Raw genomic sequence first — 26,261 nt, forward strand, 5'->3', positions numbered from 1 at the left:
AATAACATCTGTGATATGATTTCTGTTATTATATACATTGTTGTTACACCTTATTCATGTTATTTTTACGAAAGTTTAGCAAAATTAATTCGTTATTACGTTCCAATTTAATTTCATAATTTTTTTAACGCAAAATGTAAAATAATTAACATGTATATGTTATTTCATACACTTGTACCTACCATTTGTAATATCAAATTCATTTGTCTAAGAAGCACCATTTTAGCAATTCAAGCCAGACAAAATTCATAACGCTCATATGACGGAGCTATTCGAAGCTCATATACAGCCTCTTATAGATACATACGCTATTGGGATGTGATGTGTAACTTACATTTACATACTGGGATATGTTCCCTGAAGCAGTAGACATTTATCTGTCAAATGTTAGAGCAGAACGAGAGGGAAATTGGTCTCTTCCTTGAGATCGTCATCTTAAATGTAAAATTTTATTATGGTAATCAACCGTACTGTACGACGGTGGATGCCATTTTACATACTCGATATGCTTCAATTTTCTGTGAACATTGATTCGATCACCTTTTATAGATGGTTACTTTGCTTTTTAGACAGATTCCTGGACATTTTAACAGTACTATGACATAGCAACAGAAAAGACCGTTATAAAAGCCTCAAGGGGATTAGGTATCACTGTAGGCATAACAATCAAAAGTCTGGGCTTGTTAGATGGACCCTTACTAGACATTTCATAGAATCCACTAGTCGTGTAATACTGAAAAGGGATGTAATTGCTGCAAATTATGCAAATTCACAGTTAGAAACAAAGCCAACAGCAATGAAAAGAGAAGAAGAACATGTTTTTGCCATTGTGAACCATATAAATGATCCATGACTGATCCCTTTGGTGTGGAATCCCACCCTCAATTTCTTATCAATATCTCTTCTTAAATGGATGCTTTAAGACATATTCGAGGTTCTTTGCTCACAGTTGTCGAGGAAGGCTTGAAAATGTCTAAACAGCATTAGTGCTCTTTCTTAAGATCAAAAGAAGTTTTTATAGTCCAATATCAAAGTCAAACACAAACCTGAAAAATAAATCGGGGGAAATACTTTCAGGTCGCATAAATCCATAACTTGTGATTAGACGTGCACTGATTTCGGCAAATTGTAGAGATGATATTATCATAGAACATGTGTTGTCGCACCCATTCAATTATCCCCTTTTTAAAATGAAGGCACCATGAGAAAATCATGCAAGTCGGATTTTGTGAAGCAATTCGAATCTTAAGTCTCTTGTGCACTTTCCCTACCTTCCTTTATATCATCACTCACAACTTACATAAAAGATGGTATGGCATTGGTTCAATTTATTTATGCTAAGAAAGGTAAAACATGCGGCTTACTTTTAAAAAAATATTTCCCAATGAATTTCTATGGCGCACATATTAGCACATGTTTTTGACCGCTACGACACGAACAACTCTATAAGGTCTGCCGAAAGAGAACACCGCACAGAGACTACAGCCTTCATCAAAGTGTATCAGATTATAGAGCGGAGAAGTATTCCTGACTGGAAAACTTTGACAAATCCCATAAGATTCCACCTGATGTGAGCTTTACATAGTCAGAACGTTTGAAACTTATTTATGTATACCAACACTGTGCATGGCTGTCGTAACTTGTTCAGCACTCAAGAGAAGGTATATACCCAATGCCTTAAACTTTGACACGGAGTTTAGGGAAATGTGAAAGAGTGGAAGAACAATCATACGGACCTCTTATACAATTGTAATTGTTTTGTGTGTTCGCTACTATAAAAATAGGACAAATACAAGCGAGTTGTGGTTGCAGATGTGAAATATTAGCAGTGTAAATGATGGGCGGAGATTTTCACCCATTCAATAACTATGTGTCTGTCTTTCCCCAACAATTTGTAAAGTATTGCTTGCTGCACATGTACTTACCGGATGCGACGCAACTTCGTCTCTGTTTGGAGTAGGTATACAAACTGTCTACAAGACTTCGAAGGACACGCACGACTATTTCAGTTGTTTTTAAAGTTTCGGTAATATTGACAATGATGAAGCCCTTGTTTTGGCATGAAAGATAATTTCAAAGGTTTATGATCAGAACTATCTCTTTAAAACCACTCCATCATAGAAATTATTCAAGTTTGCCACAAGTAAAGATGTAAGTTTAGTCAGGTTATCTTCCAGCGAGACGGCATTGAAACAGTACGTTTTACGTACTTCGTTTCAAACTAAAAATTTAGACCGCATTACACATTGTTAAACCCCTATCCGGTCACCTTTAGAATAAGGTTGGCGAGAAGTGATGCATTTCACCCCGTATATTTTAAAAGGCATATTTTAGCAGAATTTATGCAGGATCTTGTGTCTTCATTGAAGGAAAATCTGCATGTGAAAGAGTCATGTGTTTGTTCACTTCAAAACCTTACATGTCCGGGGCTTTGGTCCTGTAAAGGGTCAGAATTATCTAGAAATTTCAACTCATGTTCCTTGACAATTAACCAGAAGATATAATTCTGTTGTGTGGATCTCTTTGATTGGAATGTTGAATTGTAACTATTTTCGAATTATTGAGTGCTTTTTAGTTTTAATGAATTTCATGAATGATCTTATGCAAAATATCATGCCTTCATGACAGTAGGATGCAGGTAAAAATAATATTCATCATTTATTGATGAGGTTGAATGTCAGCCAGCAAGGTTACTACTGTAATTTTAACAGAATATGTGTTGATCTTGTGTAATAGAACAAATTTTTGAAAAACGCCAACTCAGAATAAATCGATTTCTTATTCATTTCTTTTTTAACATTTTTGAGATAATTCATTGAAAAATGATATAAGAAAATTACTGTATCTAGAATTTAACCTAAATTGTTGTATATTTCTTCAAATTTTGAAAATATGGAAGAAAAAAATAAAAACAGAATTTGATCTTTGACCTCATTTTATACAAAACTGTTACCACATTTCTTTTTGACGACATCGATATTTCAATAGTACTCATTTTTCCGAATCCAATGATATATAATATAGCCATATAGTATGTTTGACGATTAAATCTAAAAAATATTGGGTCTGGTCACCGTACTATATCCTATTAGGTCCGAGTACACAGTTATCGTCCTTTGATTTTCGTTGTCCACGAATATAGTCCTTAGTGTGGACAGTGTGGTACTTGCCAATTTTTGTTATACCCCTTCCAAATTTATTTCTCCATGTTTTATGCCTCATATAGCAAGTTGGGGGTTGAAATGACACTGTCATAAATATTAATGTAAAGTAGTGATTAGGTCCAGCTGAAAAAGGTCAGAAATTAGCACTTTGGAAGCTGTCAAATGATTTCAAGACCCCCTTAACACAAAATTGTCCATATTTTGAGTTAGAGCTGATGAAGTTTTCTATAATTTTGATATAATTTGTCCCAAAAGTAGTACAACACACTGTAAAAATATTATTGAGAAAGCGCAGGTGGGTTTTTTTTAATTTTCATTTATTGTCTAAAAGAAATGCACTACGAAATAACTGTGTACTCGGACCATCTACAGGAATAGTTAAACTTATACTATAATAAAATATAGTAATACAGTTAAAGGAGGTATAGATGAAAAAAATAATTTTCAACTTTTAAAAAAAAAATTGTATATAGGTATAAAAATAATAAAAAGTTATAATTCAATATGTATTTGAATTTCATTTTTTCAAGATTTAATCTTTTTCACCAGAAAAAAACATAAATATAAGGAATAATTTTGAATGGTGACAAAAAAGGGGAATTAACTCTAGTTGAAATATGTTTGTAAAACGACAGTGCAATTTATTTACGACCTAAAGCTAAGGTAACTGGTGTTAATTAACAGTGTGTTTGACACCAAAGCTGTCAAGTGAAGCCATGCACTTAATGGGTCACATAATTTGACAGTTTACACAGCTAAAGGAACTGCCTGTTCATGGAAGAATTACAAATTTGCCGATATTTCAAAGGAATATTACTTGTGAAATCAATCTCAAGGCTCAGAAATATGGGTGAAAACGGGTCATTTTCGGAATTCCCGCGGGTGTCCTGGGTGATCCCTCAGAATTGTGAAAATCTGGGGTCACATCCGCAGAATACGGGTCAGTTGACAGGTATGGTAACTTTTTCAAACTTTTAAACTAGAAAGTTTATCTGAGGAAAATAAGAAAGAATATATTGGTGATAAAGTTGGTTTTATTTGAGAAAGCCTTATTCATGCTATTTAAAAAAAATTATATGGCCTTTAGATGGAGTTCTCAATTCTTGTATTATAATTAATGTCTCTGATATATATTCCATTTACATTTGATCTTTGGAAGCATGTTTGGTAGTCATAAGATTTTCAGAGAATTCCTGAAAATTTTTCTGTTCTAATTTTCAATCCACACTATGGTAAACAAGTGTGTTTTATTATGTTAAGTTTCATATCAATTCTGTGTGTTTTTTTTTAATTTCAGCCTCTGTTTCATGTGAAGCAAAGGAATTCCGTTGTAACAACAACAATTGTATAAGGGATATATTTTTCTGTGACCATGACGATGACTGCGGAGACAGTAGTGATGAACCAGCATCTTGTCGTAAGTAGCTTTTATCCAATCAGATTTGTTGATGTAAAAATAAGAAGGTTTATGATTGCCAATGAGACAACTTTCCTACATAGTGGGAATCACATGGATGTAAGTAACTATAAGTTACTGTGCAACAATGAACCAAACCTCTGCAGTATATATAGTATAGTCATTTATAGAAGTCCTTAAACATACCAAAATGTGAAATAATTCAAACAAGCAATCAGTGGCCTGATGCATTAAATCAATTACAGCAACTAATACAAATATGACAGACATGAAACAATGAAGGTTATTTCCCTATAACTGTAAAAAAAGGTTTTAAGACTCAACTTTTTCATGTATACTGGGTTTTTTTTAGTTGTTGAAAAATTATAGATTAACCTGTTCAGACATTTTGGTAGAAAAAAATTCTGTGTCCATGATAATGACTGTGGAGACAATATTTTGATAAAAGATAAAGTACACAACAAATTTTAATGAATCCACAGTTATCAATACTATGCATTTATTTCAGCGTATAATAAGTGTAACACAACTGATGTATTTGACTGTGGAGACAACACATGCATTGACAAGAAACTGCGTTGTAATGGCTACCCTGATTGTTCAAACCGTGAGGACGAGGAGAATTGTCCGACATTCGAACCAAACAAGTGTGAGAATGGAACTTTCCTCTGTAAGAATGGCGACTGTATCCATGATGATCTTGTTTGTAATGGGAACAATGACTGTGGTGACTCGTCAGATGAATCAGAACAATGTTGTAAGTATATAGCTTTTATGGATGAATTTTTACGAGGAAGCTTGGGGCAAGTTGAGAGGATGCTCTGAGCTTTTTATGTATAGCTTTTATGGATTGTAAATGAATTTTAATGAAGAAGCTCTGAGCAGGCTGAGAGGATGCTCCGAGCCTTTTGTTTTTATTTTTAATGGATTATAGATGAATTTTTATGAGGAAGCTGGGAGCAGGCTGAGAGAATGCTCATAGCTTTTCTAAATATATAGAATTTATGGATTATAGATGATTTTTACAAGGAAGACCAGAGTTGGCTGAGAGGATGCTCTGAGCTTTTTATGTAGGCTCTTCTCAGCAGTTTTATATAGTACAAATGTAGTTCAAATTTGCTTTAAATAATGGAAGGTCCAGAAATATTTTTCAGCTTAAAAAATCTTTCTATTTTAAAAAGAAAGTTATATGTCCTGTGTAAAGTATATGTTTATAGAATGAGAGGTCTTTGACTTTGAAATTTTAGTAACAACGAAAAATCCCCTTCCTACACTAGTTTGTACCCCTGTTTTAATATTCCTAGTTAGTATTTTTGTACTGGTTTAACTTGTTTTAAGTATATTTGTCCAGTGCAACCTGCTTAATCAGCACCTGAGTATTCCAACATCCTGCTTAAATAAACACATTTCCATGGTCCCAAAATATGCCTTTTCTTGCAGAGAAAACCTGAGTATTCAGACACCCTGCTTAATCCAACATTTTTTCTGGTCCCCCAGTGTGTCAGATTAGGCAGATTCCACTGTCACATTTTAATATATGTGTTTTATCTTTATTTTTTAGTTGTCAATGAATGTCAGTTTCCACATCCTGTCTGCAGTCATAAATGTGTAGACACTAAGATAGGGTACCAGTGTACATGTCCTCCTGGTTACATACTGAAAGATCATCATATATGTGAAGGTTTGTTTGGTATATATTTTATACATTGGTAACAGTTTTGACTAAGATAGGGTACCAGTGTACATGTCCTCCTGGTTACATACTGAAAGATCATCATATATGTGAAGGTTGGTATATTTTATACATTAGTAACAGTTTTGACTAAGATAGGGTACCAGTGTACATGTCCTCCTGGTTACATACTGAAAGATCATCATATATATGAAGGTTTGTTTGGTATATTTTATACATTGGTAACAGTTTTGACTAAGATAGGGTACCAGTGTACATGTCCTCCTGATTACATACTGAAAGATCATCATATATGTGAAGGTTTGTTTGGTATATTTTATACATTGGTAACAGTTTTGACTAAGATAGGGTACCAGTGTACATGTCCTCCTGGTTACATACTGAAAGATCATCATATATGTGAAGGTTTGTTTGGTATATTTTATACATTGGTAACTGTTTTGACAAAGTACTACAGTGTAACCTGTCTTATCCAACACGTTAGTATTCCAACATCCTGCTTCAACCAAAACATTTTTATGGTCCCAAAGATAAACCTATCCTTGCAGACAAAACTGTGTATTCTGACACCCTGCTTTATCCATCATTTTATTCTGTTCCCCCAGTGTGTGGGATAACCCAGGTTACACTGTAGTGCATGTAGTAGTATGGTGGAAGGATCATTTATTTATATTGTTGATACATTATATTGGGAAGCAAGATTGAATTATATACACTGCAAAATTGAACATAAAATCGTAGCTCTTCTTTCTGCAGGAAATGCATTACAGATAATGTCATAAAAGTTTCACACAGGAAAAAAACCCACAGAAAAGCAGTGTTATGTTTGCAAGACTTATTCCATATACAGTATTGAATATATGTTTTTGAAAGAAAGAAAAGTTGACCTCAAATCATGAAGGGCTTTTTGTAATGATTTTTTGGCTAGGGTTATATGAAATTTTTGTCAAAACCAGAAAATCAAGTATCTATGAAAATACAGTTGTTCTTCAATTTAGACAATTGGTACTAACAAAAAAATAAATAACTAAACAGTATTTGAGTAGATAAATATTGATTAGAAAAAAACTCTTAACTAAAATTAATTTGGTTCGTTTTAGTTTTATAAAGTTTTGACAAAATATTTTCTTTGACCCTTTGACAAAAATCTAAAAATTTCAAAAAAGTTGAAACACGCACTTTATCAGAAAAATGTCATTGGACAGAACATATAGCAATTTAACAAACATTAATTTTAATCATTGAGAAGCTTAATATTTTCTTAACAATAGAATGTGATTAAAACGTTCAGCTGATTTTTACAGAGTTATCTCCCTGTTGTGTTATAAACCACTTTTTACAGAGTTATCTCCCTGTTGTGTTATAAACCACTTTTTACAGAGTTATCTCCCTGTTGTGTTATAAACCACTTTTTACAGAGTTATCTCCAGGGGTCCGGAAACGGTCATATATGCCAGTCTTGACCTAAACTGAAAGTATTTTGTCCTAAATGAGTAATTGGGATTTAGGACAAATTTTATTTTTTTACAGAAATAATTTCGGTCATTCAATGTCATTTCGTTGAGATCGAGTTTCTAACATGGTCTAAATCGCCATTTTGAACTTATTTTTTGTTTGTTATCCTTTTCCTGTAATAAAACTGCCACTCAAGTAAAGTGTTATAATCCTGAGGGCCCTCCTAATAACTATAGTAATGCCTCTGGGAAATATTGGCTAATGATCGCTAATCTCTTTACCTGTGTTTTTAATTAATTTTTTTATTGATCACGAGCTCAGAACTAATATTTTAAAGAAATTAAAAGTTCATAACAACTGTCTGCATTATTTTATTACTTTTCTCAGCTTAGACAATTGTCAATTCTGATTTAAAATTAAATTAATTTACGTAGAACAAAATATTGTTTCACTACAAACACACGTGCTTTGTTTACTAATACGCATACTTGAAATTCTATTCCGCAAATTAGACACTAAATCGTAAATTAAAAATGATTTCATGCTAAATTAAACAAGTCCAACTATTATAATTAATATTCAAACACTATTAAAGGTAAAACAGTTAAAAAGCCGACGATTTCCTGTGAATTTGATAAACAAAACTAATCCCGGAAAATGAGTCTGGAATTGGTCGTTTTACTATTGTCGTAAAACATCCGGTTATAATTTTGGCTTCAAAATCGAAAGAAACGTAAGCGAAGTTTGAGAAATTTATCGTTTTGAGTCATTAAAATCATTTTATTTTTAAACTGTTGCCTTCCTTTTATTGCTCAAGATCGATTTTAAGGGAAATGGTAGGGAAATTTCTGAAGTAAATGCGATGCAACAGTTAAAAACAAGTTCGTTAATGCTACGAGTATGACTGTATGAGCATACACACAATCTTTGTTTGAAAAAGGGCACCAACTTTTAAGTTATCCCAAAATGACCGAAATTAGGTGAAAAAATTTCCGGATCCTTGGTTATCTCCCTGTTGTGTTATAAACCACCTTCAGAATTTCTTATTCTTTCTTACAGATATAGATGAATGCAGGAAGGAATACCCATGCTCACATTTCTGTGTGAACGAGGAAGGATCATACCGTTGTTACTGTGCTGATGGCTATGCATTAGAACCTGATAAACGAACATGCAAAATTCTGAACAGTAAGTTTAACATTTATACTGGGCAGACAAAATTGAAATCTTCATGCTTGACAACAGGCCCATCAGCCCACGATTCTAAAATTTTTATCCAGTTTTAACAATTTATATGTTTTGGAAACCGATAAACAAACATGTAAAATTCTAAACAGTAAGTTTAACATCATACTGGGCAGTATAAATTGAAGTCTTCAGACTTTGCCAATGGCCTACCAGCCCAAGTTTGTATAGTTTGTTCTTGGTTAGCATTAATTTTTATATCCCCGCTTTAAAAAGGGGGGGGGGGGTATATTATACCCCCGCTTTAAAAAAGGGGGGGTATACTGTTTTACCTCTGTCTGTCAGTCCGTCCGTCCATCAGTCCGTCCGTCCGTCCGTGCAAAGAATATGTCCTTAATAAGGTGGACTGGCCAATTCTTTGCAATTTTTGTCCCAAATAATATTTTATTGCATACAGTTTATAACAACTTCAAGTACCCTCTCCCTTGTATATACCGTCTCCCCAGAAAAAAATATGTGTGGGTGACATCCAAACTATGCGGTCCATAAAAAAATATTTATATTTGGCACAGACAATTAGATTTTTATTGCTCATGTTGCGTGGGTGGTATTGAAGGAAAAAAATGGCCTAATTTTTGCGGAAAATATGGCCTTGTTACACAGGAGAGTATATCATCTTCCTCAACATTTGCCTATTGAAAAAAAAAAAATGTATATAAGAAATACAAAAAATAAAAAAAGAATTACATTGTGCCTACCAAAAATATTTTATGGCTCAAACTAAACTCTGAAACATCAAATGGTTGGTGCCAACCAGTTTCCCCACCTGAAGAATATGTCGTACCTGAAAATGTTATTGACAGTTTTAAAAATAAAATGGGCCATAATTAAAATCGCACCCCCCTTTTTCGGTCACTGTGAGCTATTGCCATCATGTTGCATCTGTCGTCTGCTGCTCCATAATATTGTTACATGTTTCATTTTATATTTTAATAGCAACATAGCTAGTATAAAAAAGAAGATGTGGTATGATTGCCATTGAGACCAGAGGCGGATTTAGGGGGGGGGGGGGGGGGGGGGGGGGGCCAGGGCCCCCCTTTTTGGATGCACTGAAATAGATAAACCAACAAATTTTACATTTATTTGACAGGATGCAACATTTTTGTATACTTTAAAAAACTAGCTAACTTTTATTTTTTTTCTCTAGGTAGGGGGTCTTGGAAGAAAATACATGTTCTAGGTGGGGGTGTATTTTTTTAATCTTTTCCATAGGTGGGGGGTCAAAAATTAGTGGCGTTCCACCCCCCCTGGATAATTTTTACTGGAATAGCCCTAATTGATTTTTATTGATTTCATGTGTATTGGTGAATCCACAAATTTCAATGTTTGACAAAGTAGAAATTTTCTGTAGTTTAGTATGCAGACTTTGGCAAAACAATGAAATGATATTAAATGTTCTGACACAAAAAAAAGTTTTCCTTAATCCACGAATATTTGTACCCATTAAAATAAATTAATCCACAGTATTACACATAATGCTCTTGCATGATAATATATTCATATTATAATCATCTGTCTGTATTCATTTTTAGATGAAAATCGGCCATTTTTAATAGTTGCCAACAGAAACCAGATTTTAAACATGTCATTCAGTGGCAGTTATCAGAAAATAATTGTAAGCGACACAGAGAATGCCGTAGCTGTTGATTATGATTTTAGAAGCAAAACAATTTACTGGACAGATATTACCAGTAAGAACAGCTGGATACGAAGACTGGACTTAAGCAGTGATGATAATGAGGTAGGAATATATTCCATGGTCCATGTTCTCTACGTTTTGAAGCTGAAAGTTTTTAGTTAGTTTTTCCTAGTAGATGGTTGTTCTCTATATTAAGTTTGACTCAACCAAATGCTGAGAAAGTTATTCACAATGCTCATTATCACAAGACACTGATTAAATTTTAGTTTTTCAAGTGGAATGACTTTCACTTTTCTTGAGTTATGTCCCTTTATATTTTTTCTGAATTTGCTGTACATTTACATTCAGTGTCTTTTATTCATATCTTCATGAATTAGAAAACATGGAATTTTTGTCATTTGATATTAAAGCCATACTAATTTAGAAAATGTGTAGCCATAAGATCAAGGTACAGTTAAATAGGCTATGTTTCAAATTCTTGTAAAATTTTGCATTCAACTTTGACTTATTGAACTTATTTATATGGAAAATTATTCATTTAATATCTCTTTTATTTGTTGGTGAATTTTTTCATAATAGGTGAAAATTTGTTAAAAAAAAATATAATTTGGTGAAAAAATGTTCTTAGATTCAAATCTCCAAAAACCAAAAACACATAGATTTTTTTTAAAGAATTGATATGTTGTTGAGGTATATGCTAAAGAACCTTTAACATGATAAGGGACGACATCAAAAGATCGATGTAGGATAAAAAACTTAAATCAAATAGTTTGGAGGTGGGGGGGTCAACATTGCTGCACGTTTTGTTAATCTAAAATCGATTTTACATATATTCCTATTGGTCAATCAATTTTTCCTAAATTAAGTTAAGAGGGGGGGTGTGGGGGTCAGTGAAAAAACTATGTGAATTAAGTTTTTTATCCTTCATTGAACTTTTGATGTCGTCCCTAATGGAGTGATAACCAGAAAAAAGAAAATGGAAACAGAAAATGTGTCAAAAGAGACAACAACTGATCCAAAGAGCAAAAGATTGCCCCAGTCTACCAATGGGTCTTCAATGCAGAGAAAACAATCACATACCCAGAGATATATTGTAGGTTGAATCTTCTACATACGTAATAAAAAGATATTGATGTTATATTTATCTTTCAGATTGAAACATTGCATGATGCAAGACATGTGAAGAATCCAGATGGTCTGGCTGTAGACTGGGTAGGACAAAACTTGTTCTGGTGTGACAAGACTGCTGATACAATAGAAGTGTCTCGTCTAGACGGCAGCTATCGTAAAATTCTGATAGAAGATGGACTACAAGAACCACGAGGTCTGGAGGTGCACCCACTAAGGGGATACTTATTCTACACAGATTGGGGAGACCAGCCACACATATCTAGAGCACACATGGACGGAACCCATATTGAACGAATTATAACTCAGAACCTGGCATGGCCGAATGGATTAACGATAGATTACGTGACAGAGAAAATATTCTGGTCCGATGCAAGTTTGGACTATATTAGTATGGCGGATCTCGATGGCAGCAACCAGTTTGTGGTTATCAATAAAAACTTGCCACATACCTTTGCTCTGACGACTTTCATGGATTACATATTTTGGACTGATTGGGAATCCAAGAGTATCAACAGAGCTCATAAGTTTTCTGGAGAAAATCGTACAACGATTGTTAAAACATCACACAGACCTATGGATATACAGGTCTATCATAAAATGAGACAGACAGAAGGTAATAATAAGGGCTGTTCTATAATTGACTCTAGGGGGGGGGGTAAGTGTTGGGGAGGAGAGTCAGAAGGCACTTCTATTGAAAATTTATGTGTGGTTTTTTAGTAACGATAGGCAGAATTAGTTATAGGGAATAATCAATTATATGTTATGCAAGGTGGGGTAAAAAGAAAAGATATTGTTATCATGTCAGTACAGATTTTCAATCCTATAAAAAAGAAGATGTGGTATGATTGCCAATGAGACAACTATCCACAAAAGACCAAAATGACACAGACATTAACAACTATAGGTCACCGTACCGCCTTCAACAATGAGCAAAGCCCGTACCGCATAGTCAGCTATAAAAGGCCCAGATAAGACAATGTAAAACAATTCAAACGAGAAAACTAACAGCCTTATTTATGTAAAAAAAATGAACGAAAATCAAATATGTAACACATAAACAAACGACAACCCATACTACTTTCCAACATCTTAATAATGCAATGTTACATTTTAATGGAATATTTGGGAATCATTATACTGTTTTTACTTTTAGCACATTTTAATCCATGTCGTGTCAGAAATGGTGGCTGTTCACATTTGTGTCTGCTTAAGCCATTCATGGTGTCATCATTCAGAACATCAACATTTTTCCGATCGATAACCAGGGTGTGTGGTTGTCCAGAAAATTACAAGCTGGATGGTAGTTACAATTGTGTTCCAACTTGCAATGAGCCATTGTAAGTAAAACAGTATTTAAATTCAATTTTTGAGTTTTGAATTTTTTAGTGAAATTCTTATGACTGAATAAATTCAATTTTAGAGCATTTCCTCGCACTCTCTCTTTATATTATTTCCACAAAAACTTTCTTTGAAAGTTATAAATGAAAAAGTGTAAAAGTGAATTCTGCATGAAACAGAACCAGTCAAATATTTTGTTTGTATTCTTATTTAAGCCCTGTTGAGCAGAAAAAATAAATAGATTTGTACCTTCATATTATCCTGACTAAAAATTTAAATGATATTTATGCCATCATATTTCGTTTTTCAAGCCAAAATTATTATTTTTAAATATGTCAGAGAGATACAAAGTTAATGACATTACATATTTTTCTGTTTCAGCCATTTTGAATGTAAAGAAAGTTCAAAGTGTATACCGTCATGGTGGAAATGTGACAATTACACAGACTGTGCGGGAGAAGAAGATGAAATTAATTGTACACGTAAGAAGATTTTATTACGGTGTCAGGTCAGACTGGGGAGATTCAATGTGATACCTTGAGAGGGCAAATCATTTTAGAACCCCTTGTAAAAAATGTTGACCTGTTGCAAATTAGAGTCAACTGTAGTTTATTGATGTTCAAATATCATTAACTCATTAATAAAATCCAAATCACACCAGAATTCAGCTTTATACTGTTAAAACAGCTTATTTTAGCGACAAATTAGTTTTATATCTTGGTTGACCATGTGAAACCCTCCTATTTTGTAAAATATCCACATAGATGTATGAGTCATATTAGAGGGGGGCAGGACCTTTTTCAGAACGTTGGGATTGGGTGTTTTTAAGCTCAGAAATTCGGGATTGACCTTTTCAGGATCCGGGATTTCTTTTTTTCAAATTTCAGGATGTAAGGATTTTATGTTTTTAAGCCCAGGATTTCGGGATCAGGACCCCTGCAACCCCCCTCATATAAGATGTGCTTTCATAAAACATTTTTCATAATTTCGGTAAAATGTTCAATTTTAGATATGTCAAGTGTTTTTTTAGTTCTATTTCAGAATTTTGAAACAAGGACATTTAACAAAAAAGAGGCAAAAAATAGGTAGAATCAAGACTATCTGACAAAATCATGGCAAAACAAATGAGAAACCAATAAAAAGTTTAACAACAGTCTACAGAACACTACATATTGATAAAAACTGAGGACTAATCAGCTGAAATCCTACCAAAAACCAATGGAAGATATGAGGGGCTCCCAAAAGGGAAGGAGATTCAGCTCCACATGTGGCCAAAAGATAGCACTCTTAAAACAATTAATCTTGAAAAGGCGTCTTCAGATATAGGAAGATGTGGTATGAGCGCCAATGAGACAACTCTCCATCCAAATAACAATTTATAAAATTAAACCATGATAGGTCAATGTACAGCCTTCAACACAGCCTTGGATCACACTGAACAACAAGCTATAAAGGGCCCCAAAATTACTAGTGTAAAACCATTAAAAGGGAAAAACCAACCGTCTAACAGGACATTTGAAAAAAACATAAAATGATTTAAACATTTTATTTCAGAGCCCTATTACTGTCCACAGAGAGGCTATTTCCAGTGTAAAGGTGCCGGAGATAAAACTGGTTGTTTGCCACCAGTGGATATCTGTAATGGTATTCCAGAATGCAAGGATGAATCTGACGAAGAACAGTGTGGTTAGTATTATATTATGTAAAGTCTTGGTTATTAGATAAATCATTTCATGTTCTTAGGAAGACAAAACTTAGTTAGCCATCAGTCAGCATTTTTAATGTCTAAATGCACTCCTTATTTTGATGATGGTAATATCTGTTATAATCTATGTTATGAATTCCTCCTTTATGCTTTGCACACTTCTTGTCTTTTAATTGGTAAATTGTTTTATTAGATTTTTATCCATTCACAATAGAGGATAAGAGATATTGGGGTGGTTTAGCATTCAATGTGAAAAATTCTTAATATTTTCGCAAGGTAGTTTTCGACATTAATTAAAAAAAAAGTATGTGTTGCAGCAATAATTTTTAATATTGACCCCAAAAAGTTATGTATTATAAATTTGAAGTATGCCTAATTATGAAGGTGGAATTTTAAAGATTTTTTTAAAACTTTTATGTATTCAGGGTTCAGTGGTCAGGGAGGATTTATTTCAATCTAATAAATTGTGTAGCTGTTATCTTCTTCTATAGAACATCTTATATTTATTGTTTGAAAGATAGAAATTTTAATTAAATCTGTATTAGGTACTAAAAATTTTCATTTTATAATCTAGATCAGATCATATAATTATTTCACAAGCATACTCCCAAAACATTGTTACTAATAAGCAGTTTCCTAAATCATTAAAAATTAAAACTACCAATACATGCTTTAGATTATGAAATTGTAAAAAAAATATTTAATTACACTAGGACTTTTATATTTTTTCAGATAAGTATGACTGTTTAAAGGGTTATGTAAAATGTCAAAAAGAGAACAAGTGTATACCACTGACACATGTATGTGATGGGAACCAGCACTGTAAAGATGGACAGGACGAACATAACTGTAGTAAGTATACTTAAAAAAGGCAACAGTACTATACAGCTTTCAAAATAGTCATAAATCGATTAAGGTAAAAACAAATTCAGGAATACAAACTTACCGTGGGCAAAACATCAATTATAAGAGGAAAACAACGGAACAACAGAAACACTGACAAAAAACAAACGCCAACATACATAGAAACAGACTATTTGATTTCAAACGCAATAGTCTGGACTTAGTACAAGAAATAAAAGACAAAAATGTGGGTTGAACATGGTTTTATGGCTAGCCAAACCTCCCACTTATGTGGCAATGTGAAAAATACCGCTAAAATGACAAAATTAGATGACAGGTATACAGTACAAATAAACATAAAAACACTCAGGACAGAGAAATACATAAGTACTAGATTAGGTACAGATGGTGGCAGTCATCACATGCATATGTCAATAATTATAAAAAATTAGAAATTATTGCAAGGTTTTTATTGATGCAAAAATGTGATTCTTTTAGTATCACAACAATACGAACTTACATTCTGATATTAGGGACATATCTGTTTGCATCTTTCTAAACAAAATCGCAATAATTATACTTACCTTTGTTCATTCTTAAAAATCAGTATTGCCAAATATTTTTTTAACCAGTTTAGCTACTATAAATACAGGTGATAAGATATTATATAATCATGCATTTATATTTTTTAGTCGTGGCGTTGTCAGTTTATTTTCGATCCATGATTTCGAAAGTCCCTCTGGTATCTTTCGTCCCTCTTATATTAATCAGTCATTTTTATCTTCAGCTGCTAAGGATTGTAATGAGGACCAATTCAAATGTGATGGCAACCGATGTGTTCCATACATGTGGAGATGTGATCATGACAAGGATTGTTTAGATGGTAAAGATGAGCCGTCTGATGCAGTATGTAAGAATACCACATGTCCAAAAGATTTCTTCAAGTGTACATCAGGACGCTGTATCCCTGAATCATGGAAGTGTGATGGGGATATTGATTGTAGTCTCACGGACAATAGTGATGAAAAAGATTGTGGTAAGTTTAAGGGGGAAGGTACATGGTAAGTTTAGAGGGCGGAACATGGTAAGTTTGGGAGGACGGGACATTTCTGTAAATTCTTTAGAACCTAATGTGTCCATTTATAATTGTGAATCCTTGACCAGTGGAAAAAGTATGAAATCTAAAAAATGAGATTGGAAAAGTTTTGATGACTGAAATTATGAATAGATATAGGAAGATGTGGTGTGAGTGCCAATGAAACCACTCTCCATCCAAATTACAATTTATAAAAGTAAACCATTATAGGTCAATGTACGGCCTTCAATGTTTTATTATTGTTAAGCCTGGAATTTATATTAATTAAATGAGCTATCATTTTTGTGTTAGCATCTCTGTTGACATTATTAAGCATGTTGATAAGAAGGGGGTTTAACAAGTGTAGAAAAAAGTAAAATTACAAAAATACTGAACTCCGAGGATAATTCAAAACAAAAAGGCTGTAATCAAATGGCAAGAGCAAATGATAAAACACATAAAAAAGAAAAAGATATATAATAAATCAGGTCATTTTGGGGTTTTGGGCATTAGATTGGGCAGGTGACTGTTTGCTGTTTTTATAGTCATTTGAAGTGCATATAGGCATATATGGTTTGTTAAACCAGTGAGCCTATTTGATCAGATGGCTATGTAAAATTAATAGCCAATTTTTGTAATAAAATACAGTCCTTCTTTTTATCAACCTGCTCTTATTCCTTATTGTGAGGAACCCCCTGCTACTCAACCACCATTAAAGTTCTTGATCAGCACCTGCTTGATAGAAGTTTTATCTCAAATAGATCCAGTATCCCCATTTATATATTACAGCGAATAGATCTTGCAGTGCCAACCAGTTCAAGTGTGATGACAACAATTGTATACCTCAAGGCTGGAAGTGTGATTACGACAAAGATTGTAAAGATGGGAGTGATGAAAAAAACTGTGAACATGGTAAGTAGTTGTTATATAAACAGAGGCTGGGGTTGGAGGGCAAGTGTGATTACGACAAAGATTGTAAAGATGGGAGTGATGAAAAAAACTGTGAACATGGTAAGTAGTTATTAACAAGGGCTTGGGTTATAGATCCAGTGCAATGATTACACACATTGACGAAAAGCACTGTGAAGATTTACACCATGCAAGACCATCATTTGTAGTCACGGTGGTTTAAAAAAAAAATCTTGTTGTCTGTGAAAATAGTAGGTATTGGTTTCAATAGTTGGATAGCCTGAGTGGCAGAGTGGTCTAAAATGTTTATCAACGGTCTCACAAGTTTGTTAACACAAAGGTTGTGAGTTCTGCACATAGCAGGTGTGTTGTTTTTATGCCCCATTTATAGGCATTATTATACCCCCGCTTTAAAAAAGGGGGGTATACTGTTTTACCTCTGTCTGTCCTTCCGTCAGTCCGTCCGTCCCATGAATATTTTCATGGCATTTTTCTCAGGAACTACAACACAAGGATTTCTGAAATTTGGTTTCAGGGTTTATCTAAGTCAGCTATACCGTTGATGCGTTTTCAGATTGATCACTCGACAACTTCCTGTTTACCGAACACTTGTATGATTTTACACATGATAGCCAAGTTGAAAATTTTCGTCACATTTTTCTCAGGAACACTTGCATATTTTTACACTATTAATATTATCCACTTGCGGCGGGGGTATCATCAGTGAGCAGTAGCTCGCAGTTTCACTTGTGTTTTCTGGTCTGTGCGTTCTTCGTTTGTCCGTCCCACTTCAGGTTAAAATTTTTGGTCAAGGTAGTTTTTGATGAAGTTGAAGTCCAATCAACTTAAAACTTAGTACGCATGTTCCTTTAGTATGATGTTTCTAATTTTAATGCCAAATTAGAGATTTTACCCCATTTTCCTGTCCTCTGATCATAGAAAATGATTGTGCGGATGGGGCATCCGTGTACTAAGGACACATTCTTGTTAATTGACTAGGATATGTTGAAATTTTACACTCATGAACAAAGAAAATTTCATCTTAAGATTTTAAGCTTTCAATGAGAGGGAATGATTATTTATGCTTCAGTAAACATACAATCAATACAGTGACGCATGTCCCCTTTATAGCTTGTTGTTCGGTGTGAGCCAAGGCTCCGTGTTGAAGGCCGTACATTGACCTATAATGGTTTACTTATTAAAATTGTTATTTGGATGGAGAGTTGTCTCATTGGCACTCACACCACATCTTCCTATATCTATTGGTTGTTTTCCTCTTTTAACAAAAACATTTTGTTCAAATGCTATGGCAATTTCTTTACAGTCTGAATATTTTTTTTATCTATAGTATATGCTAATTGTACCAGTGAACAGTTCCCATGTTCAAACAAGAAGTGTATTCCTAAATCGTGGCAATGTAATGGAGAAGTCAACTGTGAAGATGGTAGTGATGAAAGAGGGTGTGGTAACAGTAAGTTTATTTATAGATTAGATTTTGTTCTGTTTTATGACCTTAATATACAATGTATATTAAGGTTTTTATTAATTTAAATAATGAGACTTAGTGATTATCACAATGATAAGAACTCGCCTTCTGATATATATCTGTTACATATAGCTTTATTTTGCAATAAATTGCAATAATTTTGTCTCAACATTTTTGTCTATTCTTCAACAATTGCAATAATAAAGGCACAATAATTTCTGAATTTACAGCAGTTGATCACTTCTCCATATTATTTCCTTGACTTCTTTTCTTCCTAGGTTAAGCCCTGCTTTAAACTTAAATAATAAATGTTTTTCTCAATTTTTCAGGTACTCAGTGCGGTGATGATCAGTTTAATTGTCAGACCATGTGTATACCTAAAGTTTGGCAGTGTGATGGAGATATTGACTGTTCCAATGGCAAAGACGAAAAGGAGTGTAAAAGTAAGACAAAATGAAAGAAGATATTTATGTCATAGAGAATTTTATGATTTAAATCTTAGGTCAAAAGATATTCGAAAATACTGTAAACAAGCTTATGTTGTTAGATACTTTATTTCACATCAAATACATGTACTGTAAGCTGACCTGGCAATAATTTAACTTTGTGATTTTTTTTATATCCTTGATGTGTTGATATAAGCTTAAGGGTAGACCCAAGCTTTACATATTTGTAATGATATATATTCCCTTTTCTACTCACAAAATTTATTTTTGAATTCAATAACATCAGTGTGAGGTTGGTTTTGTTAAGTTTCATTGTATATTTAGCCCCCTGTCAGAGTAGAAAGATTAAAAAAGTCTAAACTTCTCCATGATTGAATGAAAATTAGGGATATTCAATACCCATACTCAGTTGACAAAGCCAAAGGCAAAGAAATTTTATTTTAATTTTACTGGTCTTCATCCTCAAGTCAATAATGTTACCTTCAATATGGTGATAAAGCTCATAGCTAAATCAAGGCATCCCTAAACACTAGTTTGAGTGAAATTATTTGTTAAATGTGTATTAGGCTGCACATGTACATTGAAAAACACATATACAGGGTAAACCCATCAAATGACAAACTTTTAACAGACACAAACATCTAAACAAAATCTATCACATTAATTATTTTCTTTTAGATCCAGACACGTGTGAACAGGGACAATTCCAGTGTAAAAACAAAGTGTGTGTTCCTGGACTGTGGAGGTGTGATACAGAAGATGATTGCCATGACAACAGTGATGAAGATTCCTCCATGTGTAGTACGTTTCATTTTATTTTAATGTTAGGGTTCCTGTGAGCGTGACTTACTTTTTGATGCATTTTTACATCATTCCTTGCTCAAAGTCATAGACTGATTGAGGATCTGAAGGTGAACTCTTGCAAGAAAGAATTTTGCCCCTATCAAACATACCCTCTTTTCCCAGTGACATAAATATAAGATGATGTGGTATGAGTGCAAATGAGACAACTCTTTATCCAAGTCACAAATAGTCTTCAACACAGAGCCTAGGCCCACACCGAACAGCAAGTTATAAAGGGCCCAAAATTACCAGTGTAAAACCAATCAAACAGGAAAACCAATGGTCTAATCTCTGGGGGTTCACTCCAATATTCAATTGGCTGGAGTTCAGTTACCCCACCCTTTTTATATAATTAAGATTTAATTTTTTTACCTTATCATATATTGCATTGGTGAAAATGTTACCTTTTCCAATACTGTTTGGGTTTCATGTGGTGTGTAATGTAAAAGTAGAATAACAAAGAGTCAAAAGAGAGAAAAATTTGTCGATAAAAAGCCAGAAATGCAAAGAAAAAAAAAATTGATTTTTTTTTACCGTAACGTATATTTCTGATTGTTTTTCAAACCTATTCTTATTTTTTCAAGCTTGAAAAAATTACCTGTTCTAGCGGCACGTCCTATCACAATGGGCTAATCTAAGAACTTATATGAGAGCAATTATTACAAGCCACAACAAAAGAAATATTTTGTTTCTGTTTCTGGTTTGTTAAATCAGCATCCCAATATAACTTTGAAGAATTAACTGTATATTTCAAACAATTCAATATGACTTGTAATTAAGAAAATTCCAATGTTAAAATCAAATAAATAAATATATGATGAACAAACCTAATTCTATTTTTTGTTGTTGCAGAAGACTATACATGCCCACCTGGACGATTCCGATGTAAAAATCATAAGTGTATTTTCAGCGACAAAAGGTGTGATGGGACAAACCAATGTGGAGACAACTCTGATGAGGAAAACTGTAATTATCTCCCTTATTTCTAAAACTAATTGTCTAATATATTGAAAAAGTATAAGAAAAATACTGAACTGCAGAGTAAATTCAAATAATAGTTCCTCACATAATGAATGAAAAACAGCTGTCAAATAACTGACTTGGTACAAACGACTGTCAAATAAATGACTTGGTACAGACATTTTCAAAGAAAAATGAAAGGAAGTCTCTTAATATATAAGATGAAAGCAAATAAAGTTTTGGGGTTGATAGGCAAAGAAGATGTTGAATTTTCTCACTATCTTGCCTAAAAACAAAGGAATATTTCAGCAATATTGTTTTTATGTCCGACACTTTTTTCACATTATGTGGCTAGTATGGAGATTGATAATTTCAGTTCTATAATTTTTTTTTACCTGTAATACCTATGATTGTAACCATTTTAGCGGCATTCCCTGGCAAGGCAAACATATCAGTAAATCTTGGCACTCCCCAGTTTCAAAAAAGCATTTTTGCGCCTGTTCCAAGTCAGGAGCCTCTGGCATTTGTTTGTCTTTTATGACTTTTAATTTTAGTTTCTTGTGTCCAATTTATCACTGAACAATTATACATTTTTGTTAAGGGGCTAAATGAAGCACTCCTCTGGGTGCAGGAGTTTCTCTCTGCATTGAAGACCCATTGGTGGGCTTCAGCTGTTGTTGGCTCCTTGGTCAGGTTGTTGTCTCTGATACATTCTCCATTTCCATTTTCAATTTTATCTAACAAAAAGATTGACAATGACCAGATGTTATATATGTATGAAGGAAGATTTTAATGTTGTTAAAATGTACTTATGATTTTTGTAGGTTTTTTTGACAGTGTGTGTACAGGACAGAGCTTCCAGTGCGACAGTTCTAAGACATGTATTCCTATGGACAAAGTTTGTGATGGAAAGATTGATTGCATCAAGGATGCCTCAGATGAAAAGCCAGCTATCTGTGGTATGTATAATGAATGATCAGGGGAAAAAAAACAGTTCAAAATGTCAGATTGGTCAAGATGCGCATTAGTTTCTCCATAAGCGGTAATGGTAACGTTTTCTTCTGTTGCTCAGTCCATATCATTCACTTGGATATGTATGATGGCTCCTTTCGAAGCTGAGACATTTTCACATATGTGGTTAAATTTTTGGGGTACGAAGTGAGATTACTTTTTCTGTAAATTAGCAAACCCCGAGTATCCTTTTGTTATGCGTCTCCTCGTAGTAAAAAAACCCATTTTTACACAATAAGTTCCTTGAAAATTTAATACTTTGAACACATTTATTAGCTCCATAGTTATTACACATGTATTCTGTGTTCCCCTATTTTCTAAATTAACACAAATGGTTAAGCCCAGTCACTTGTTTATCATAGAAATATGTCAAATATCACTACACAGAATTTTTTTGTTTACCCGTGACTTTTGAGTTCCTCATTTCACGGCGCATTAGGGATATTGTCCCAGATGACATTCGAAGTACATAGTTTTGTCATTGGGTCTATCAAATATTTTGGGCCAATGTAGATATTCCAATTGAGGCATAGCAAGCAGCAAGCAGTAGATAAATGTAAATGTAAAGAAATGATAAATACTTGCTCATGCATGATACAGAATAATTGATAAACGTTTCAAATTGCAAGAAACTATTTAGTCAGGTTTTGTAAGTCTCTTAACAAAGTTTAAAAAACTTGAGGGTGTGTAATAAAATTAAGAATGGAAACCGGGAATGTATCAAAGAGACAAATCAGAAAACAGCTCAAATCCACCAATTGGTCTTCAACACATCAAGAGCTTCAGCTTCCCCCTAAACAAAAAAGTGTACAAGTTTAGTGATAATAGTGTTTTTTTGGTGTTTTTTTCCTGTTATAACTTTATGTTTGCATCAGACAGCCATTTTTACTATACCAGGTATATATCAATCTGAGAGAAAATTTTTTTTAATTATTTTTTTCTTTTTAGAAAAAATGGAACCATGCAGTGATGAATTAAGAAAAAACATCAGTATTTGTCAACAGAAATGTATAAGCCTACCTTATGAGACAGGAGCTTACAAGTGTGCTTGTAAAGAAGGATATACATTAATGGAAGATGGTTTCCATTGCCAAGGTTGGTGTCAAATTTTTAAAAATTAATCTGCTTTATATTCTTACCATTTTGGGCCTTAGTCAAGACTGATTGAGATAGTTCATCTCTGTAGGGGGTCTCATTGGGGGGTTATGATCCCTGATCGTTACTGTTTTATCAGATTCCTGTATCCCGCTTACACTATGTAAGTAAGCAATTCTCACTTCGGGCCAGGTGAGCTTTTCCCATCACTTTGCGTCCGTCGTCCGTCGTCCTGCGTCCGTCGTCGTTAACTTTTACAAAAATCTTCTCCTCTGAAACTACTGGGCCAAATTAATCCAAACTTGGCCACAATCATCATTGGGGTATCTAGTTTAAAAAATGTGTGGCTTGACCCGGCCAACCAACCAAGATGGCCGCCATGGCTAAAAATAGACCATAGGGGTAAAATGCAGTTTTTGGCTTATAACTCAAAAACCAAAGCATTTAGAGCAAATCTGACATGGGGTACAATTGTTTATCAGGTCAAGATCTATCTGCCCTGAAATTTTCAGATGAATCGGACATTCCCTTGGTGGGTTGCTGCCCCTGAATTGGTAATTTTAAGGAAATTTTGCTGTTTTTGGTTATTATCTTGAATACTATTAAAGATAGAGATAAACTGTAAACTGCAATAATGTTCAGCAAAGTAAGATTTACATATAAGTCAACATGACTGAAATGGTCAGTTGACCCCTTTATGAGTTATTGCCCTTTATAGTCAATTTTTAACCATTTTTCGTAAATCTTAGTAATGTTTTACAAAAATCATCTCCTCTGAAACTACTGGGCCAAATTAATCTAAACTTGGCCACAGTCATCTTTGGGGTATCTAGTTAAAAAATTGTGTGGCGTGACCCGGCCAACCAACCAAGATGGCCGCCATGGCTAAAACTAGAACATAGGGGTTAAATGCAGTTTTTGGCTTATAACTCAAAAACCAAAGCATTTAGAGCAAATCTGACATGTAGTAAAATTGTTTATCAGGTCAAGATCTATCTGCCCTGAAATTGTCAGATGAATCGGACAACCCGTTGTTGGGTTGCTGCCCCTGAATTGGTAATTTTAAGGACATTTTGCTGTTTTTGGTTATTACCTTGAATATTATTATAGATAGAGATAAACTGTAAACTGCAATAATGTTCAGCATAGTAAGATTTACAAATAAGTCAACATGACCGAAATGGTCAGTTGACCCCTTTAGGAGTTATTGCCCTTTATAGTCAATTTTTAACAATTTTCATAAAACTTCTAAATTTTTACTAACATTTTCCACTGAAACTTCTGGGCCAAGTTCAATATAGATAGAAATAATTGTTAACCGCAAGAATGTTCAGTAAAGTAAGATGTACATACACATCACTATCACCAAAACACAATTTTGTCATGAATCCATCTGTGTCCATTGTTTAATATTCACATAGACCAAGGTGAGCGACACAGGCTCTTTAGAGCCTCTAGTTTTGTAACTTCCTGTGTCCCGCTAGACTTCAGTTACCGTTTTCACAGCACAATAATTTGACTTTCATGGGTCACACTTACAACAAATCTGCAATCCAGCGTCACTCTTAGACCCCAATGAGACCCACTCTGTACTTGCTAGCCTGTCAACACCGAGGTTGTGATTTTGAAGCTGGCTCTTTACCAGTGTATTGGACTTCTATCTGAATTGACTAGTATTCTCAGAATTCTTGCTGAAGGTCAGTGGTTCTATCTGGCCGCTTCAGATTCCTTCACCAAAAAAATATCTGGTTGTCATGATATACTGTATATTCAAAAACTATTGTGATGTTTTTATTACTGCGAAAAATTCAACCGAGATTATAATTGCAATAATTTTAACTTACATTTAAAAAAAGTTATATTGAATTAAACACGACTTTTCTCAAAATGGCATAAAATTAAAATCACATTCTAGTCCAAAATGACAAAGTCGCAATAATAAATGCACACAATAATTTCTGAAGTTACAGTAAACTTAAGTGCTAAAAGCGATATTAAATACTTAAAATTAATGCATGCATATTTTGGTAAGGTGAAGAAAATATGAAAAAGCAAATTGAAACCAAAAGTTTTATTCAGTTTTTTGTACTTTTCTTACATTGTATAATCGGTTATCAATAAAAATAAAAAAATCTTATTTTGTGATTTTAGTACAAGATTTGTGTAAGACATGGGGCACATGCCCATACCTCTGTATAATTAATAGAGAACCTTTTTGTGTTTTCAGTACAAGATTTGTGTAAGAAGTGGGGCACATGTCCACAGCTCTGTAGTCAAAAACATATGATGGAGGCTTCTGCGGGAGTCCATTGCTCTTGTGAGGATGGTTATGAAAAGAAAACTACGTATGATGGCACTTTGTCATGTATAGCTAAAGGTAAGATATGGTCAAATTCTACAGCATAGTCATTGGTCAGTTGGTCACCTTAGTCTGGGAACAGTTTATCTAAGTGGAAATGAATCTGATAGGCTTTTCAGTATAAATTTGAAAATCTTAGACTCCTCGAGACTTAGCAAGATTTATGGCCTGTGGTAGTGTCTGACTGAAAAACTATCGGAACTGCTCAATAAATGAACCACATAGTTTTTGTTTATACCCTGTTTACATTCTGTATCATTCTGTATCATTCTGTGAAATGAATGTGATTTTAACAAATTTAAAGTGACAGAATACAAGTTCGATACACTGGCTTCAATATAAAACTAGTTTGAATGACATTTTATTGATATTATAAGAAATTATTAGGATAATAGCAAGTCTGTATTTAACAAATGTTCATTTCCGTATCATGATCTTTTGAACTTT

At 33.7% G+C, this 26,261-nt stretch overlaps 1 protein-coding gene across 1 annotated transcript in view; it reads left to right on the forward strand.

The window, feature by feature from the left end:
* Window positions 1–26,261, forward strand: part of LOC139502637 (low-density lipoprotein receptor-related protein 1-like) — a 156,540-nt gene that overhangs the window by 107,768 nt on the left and 22,511 nt on the right. The window contains exons 50-68 of the mRNA XM_071292165.1: window positions 4,462–4,581; window positions 5,090–5,338; window positions 6,143–6,262; window positions 8,789–8,917; window positions 10,507–10,715; window positions 11,766–12,357; window positions 12,898–13,081; window positions 13,464–13,564; window positions 14,637–14,768; window positions 15,520–15,639; window positions 16,418–16,666; window positions 17,495–17,617; window positions 18,963–19,085; window positions 19,430–19,543; window positions 20,225–20,347; window positions 21,242–21,355; window positions 22,174–22,308; window positions 23,309–23,455; window positions 25,683–25,832. Coding sequence (XP_071148266.1) covers window positions 4,462–4,581; window positions 5,090–5,338; window positions 6,143–6,262; window positions 8,789–8,917; window positions 10,507–10,715; window positions 11,766–12,357; window positions 12,898–13,081; window positions 13,464–13,564; window positions 14,637–14,768; window positions 15,520–15,639; window positions 16,418–16,666; window positions 17,495–17,617; window positions 18,963–19,085; window positions 19,430–19,543; window positions 20,225–20,347; window positions 21,242–21,355; window positions 22,174–22,308; window positions 23,309–23,455; window positions 25,683–25,832 — 3,234 coding nt within the window. The remainder of the gene's footprint in view (window positions 1–4,461; window positions 4,582–5,089; window positions 5,339–6,142; window positions 6,263–8,788; window positions 8,918–10,506; window positions 10,716–11,765; window positions 12,358–12,897; window positions 13,082–13,463; window positions 13,565–14,636; window positions 14,769–15,519; window positions 15,640–16,417; window positions 16,667–17,494; window positions 17,618–18,962; window positions 19,086–19,429; window positions 19,544–20,224; window positions 20,348–21,241; window positions 21,356–22,173; window positions 22,309–23,308; window positions 23,456–25,682; window positions 25,833–26,261) is intronic.

This window comes from Mytilus edulis, chromosome 14 (assembly GCF_963676685.1).
Source record: "Mytilus edulis chromosome 14, xbMytEdul2.2, whole genome shotgun sequence".
In the NCBI taxonomy this organism is placed as follows: Eukaryota; Metazoa; Mollusca; class Bivalvia; order Mytilida; family Mytilidae; genus Mytilus; species Mytilus edulis.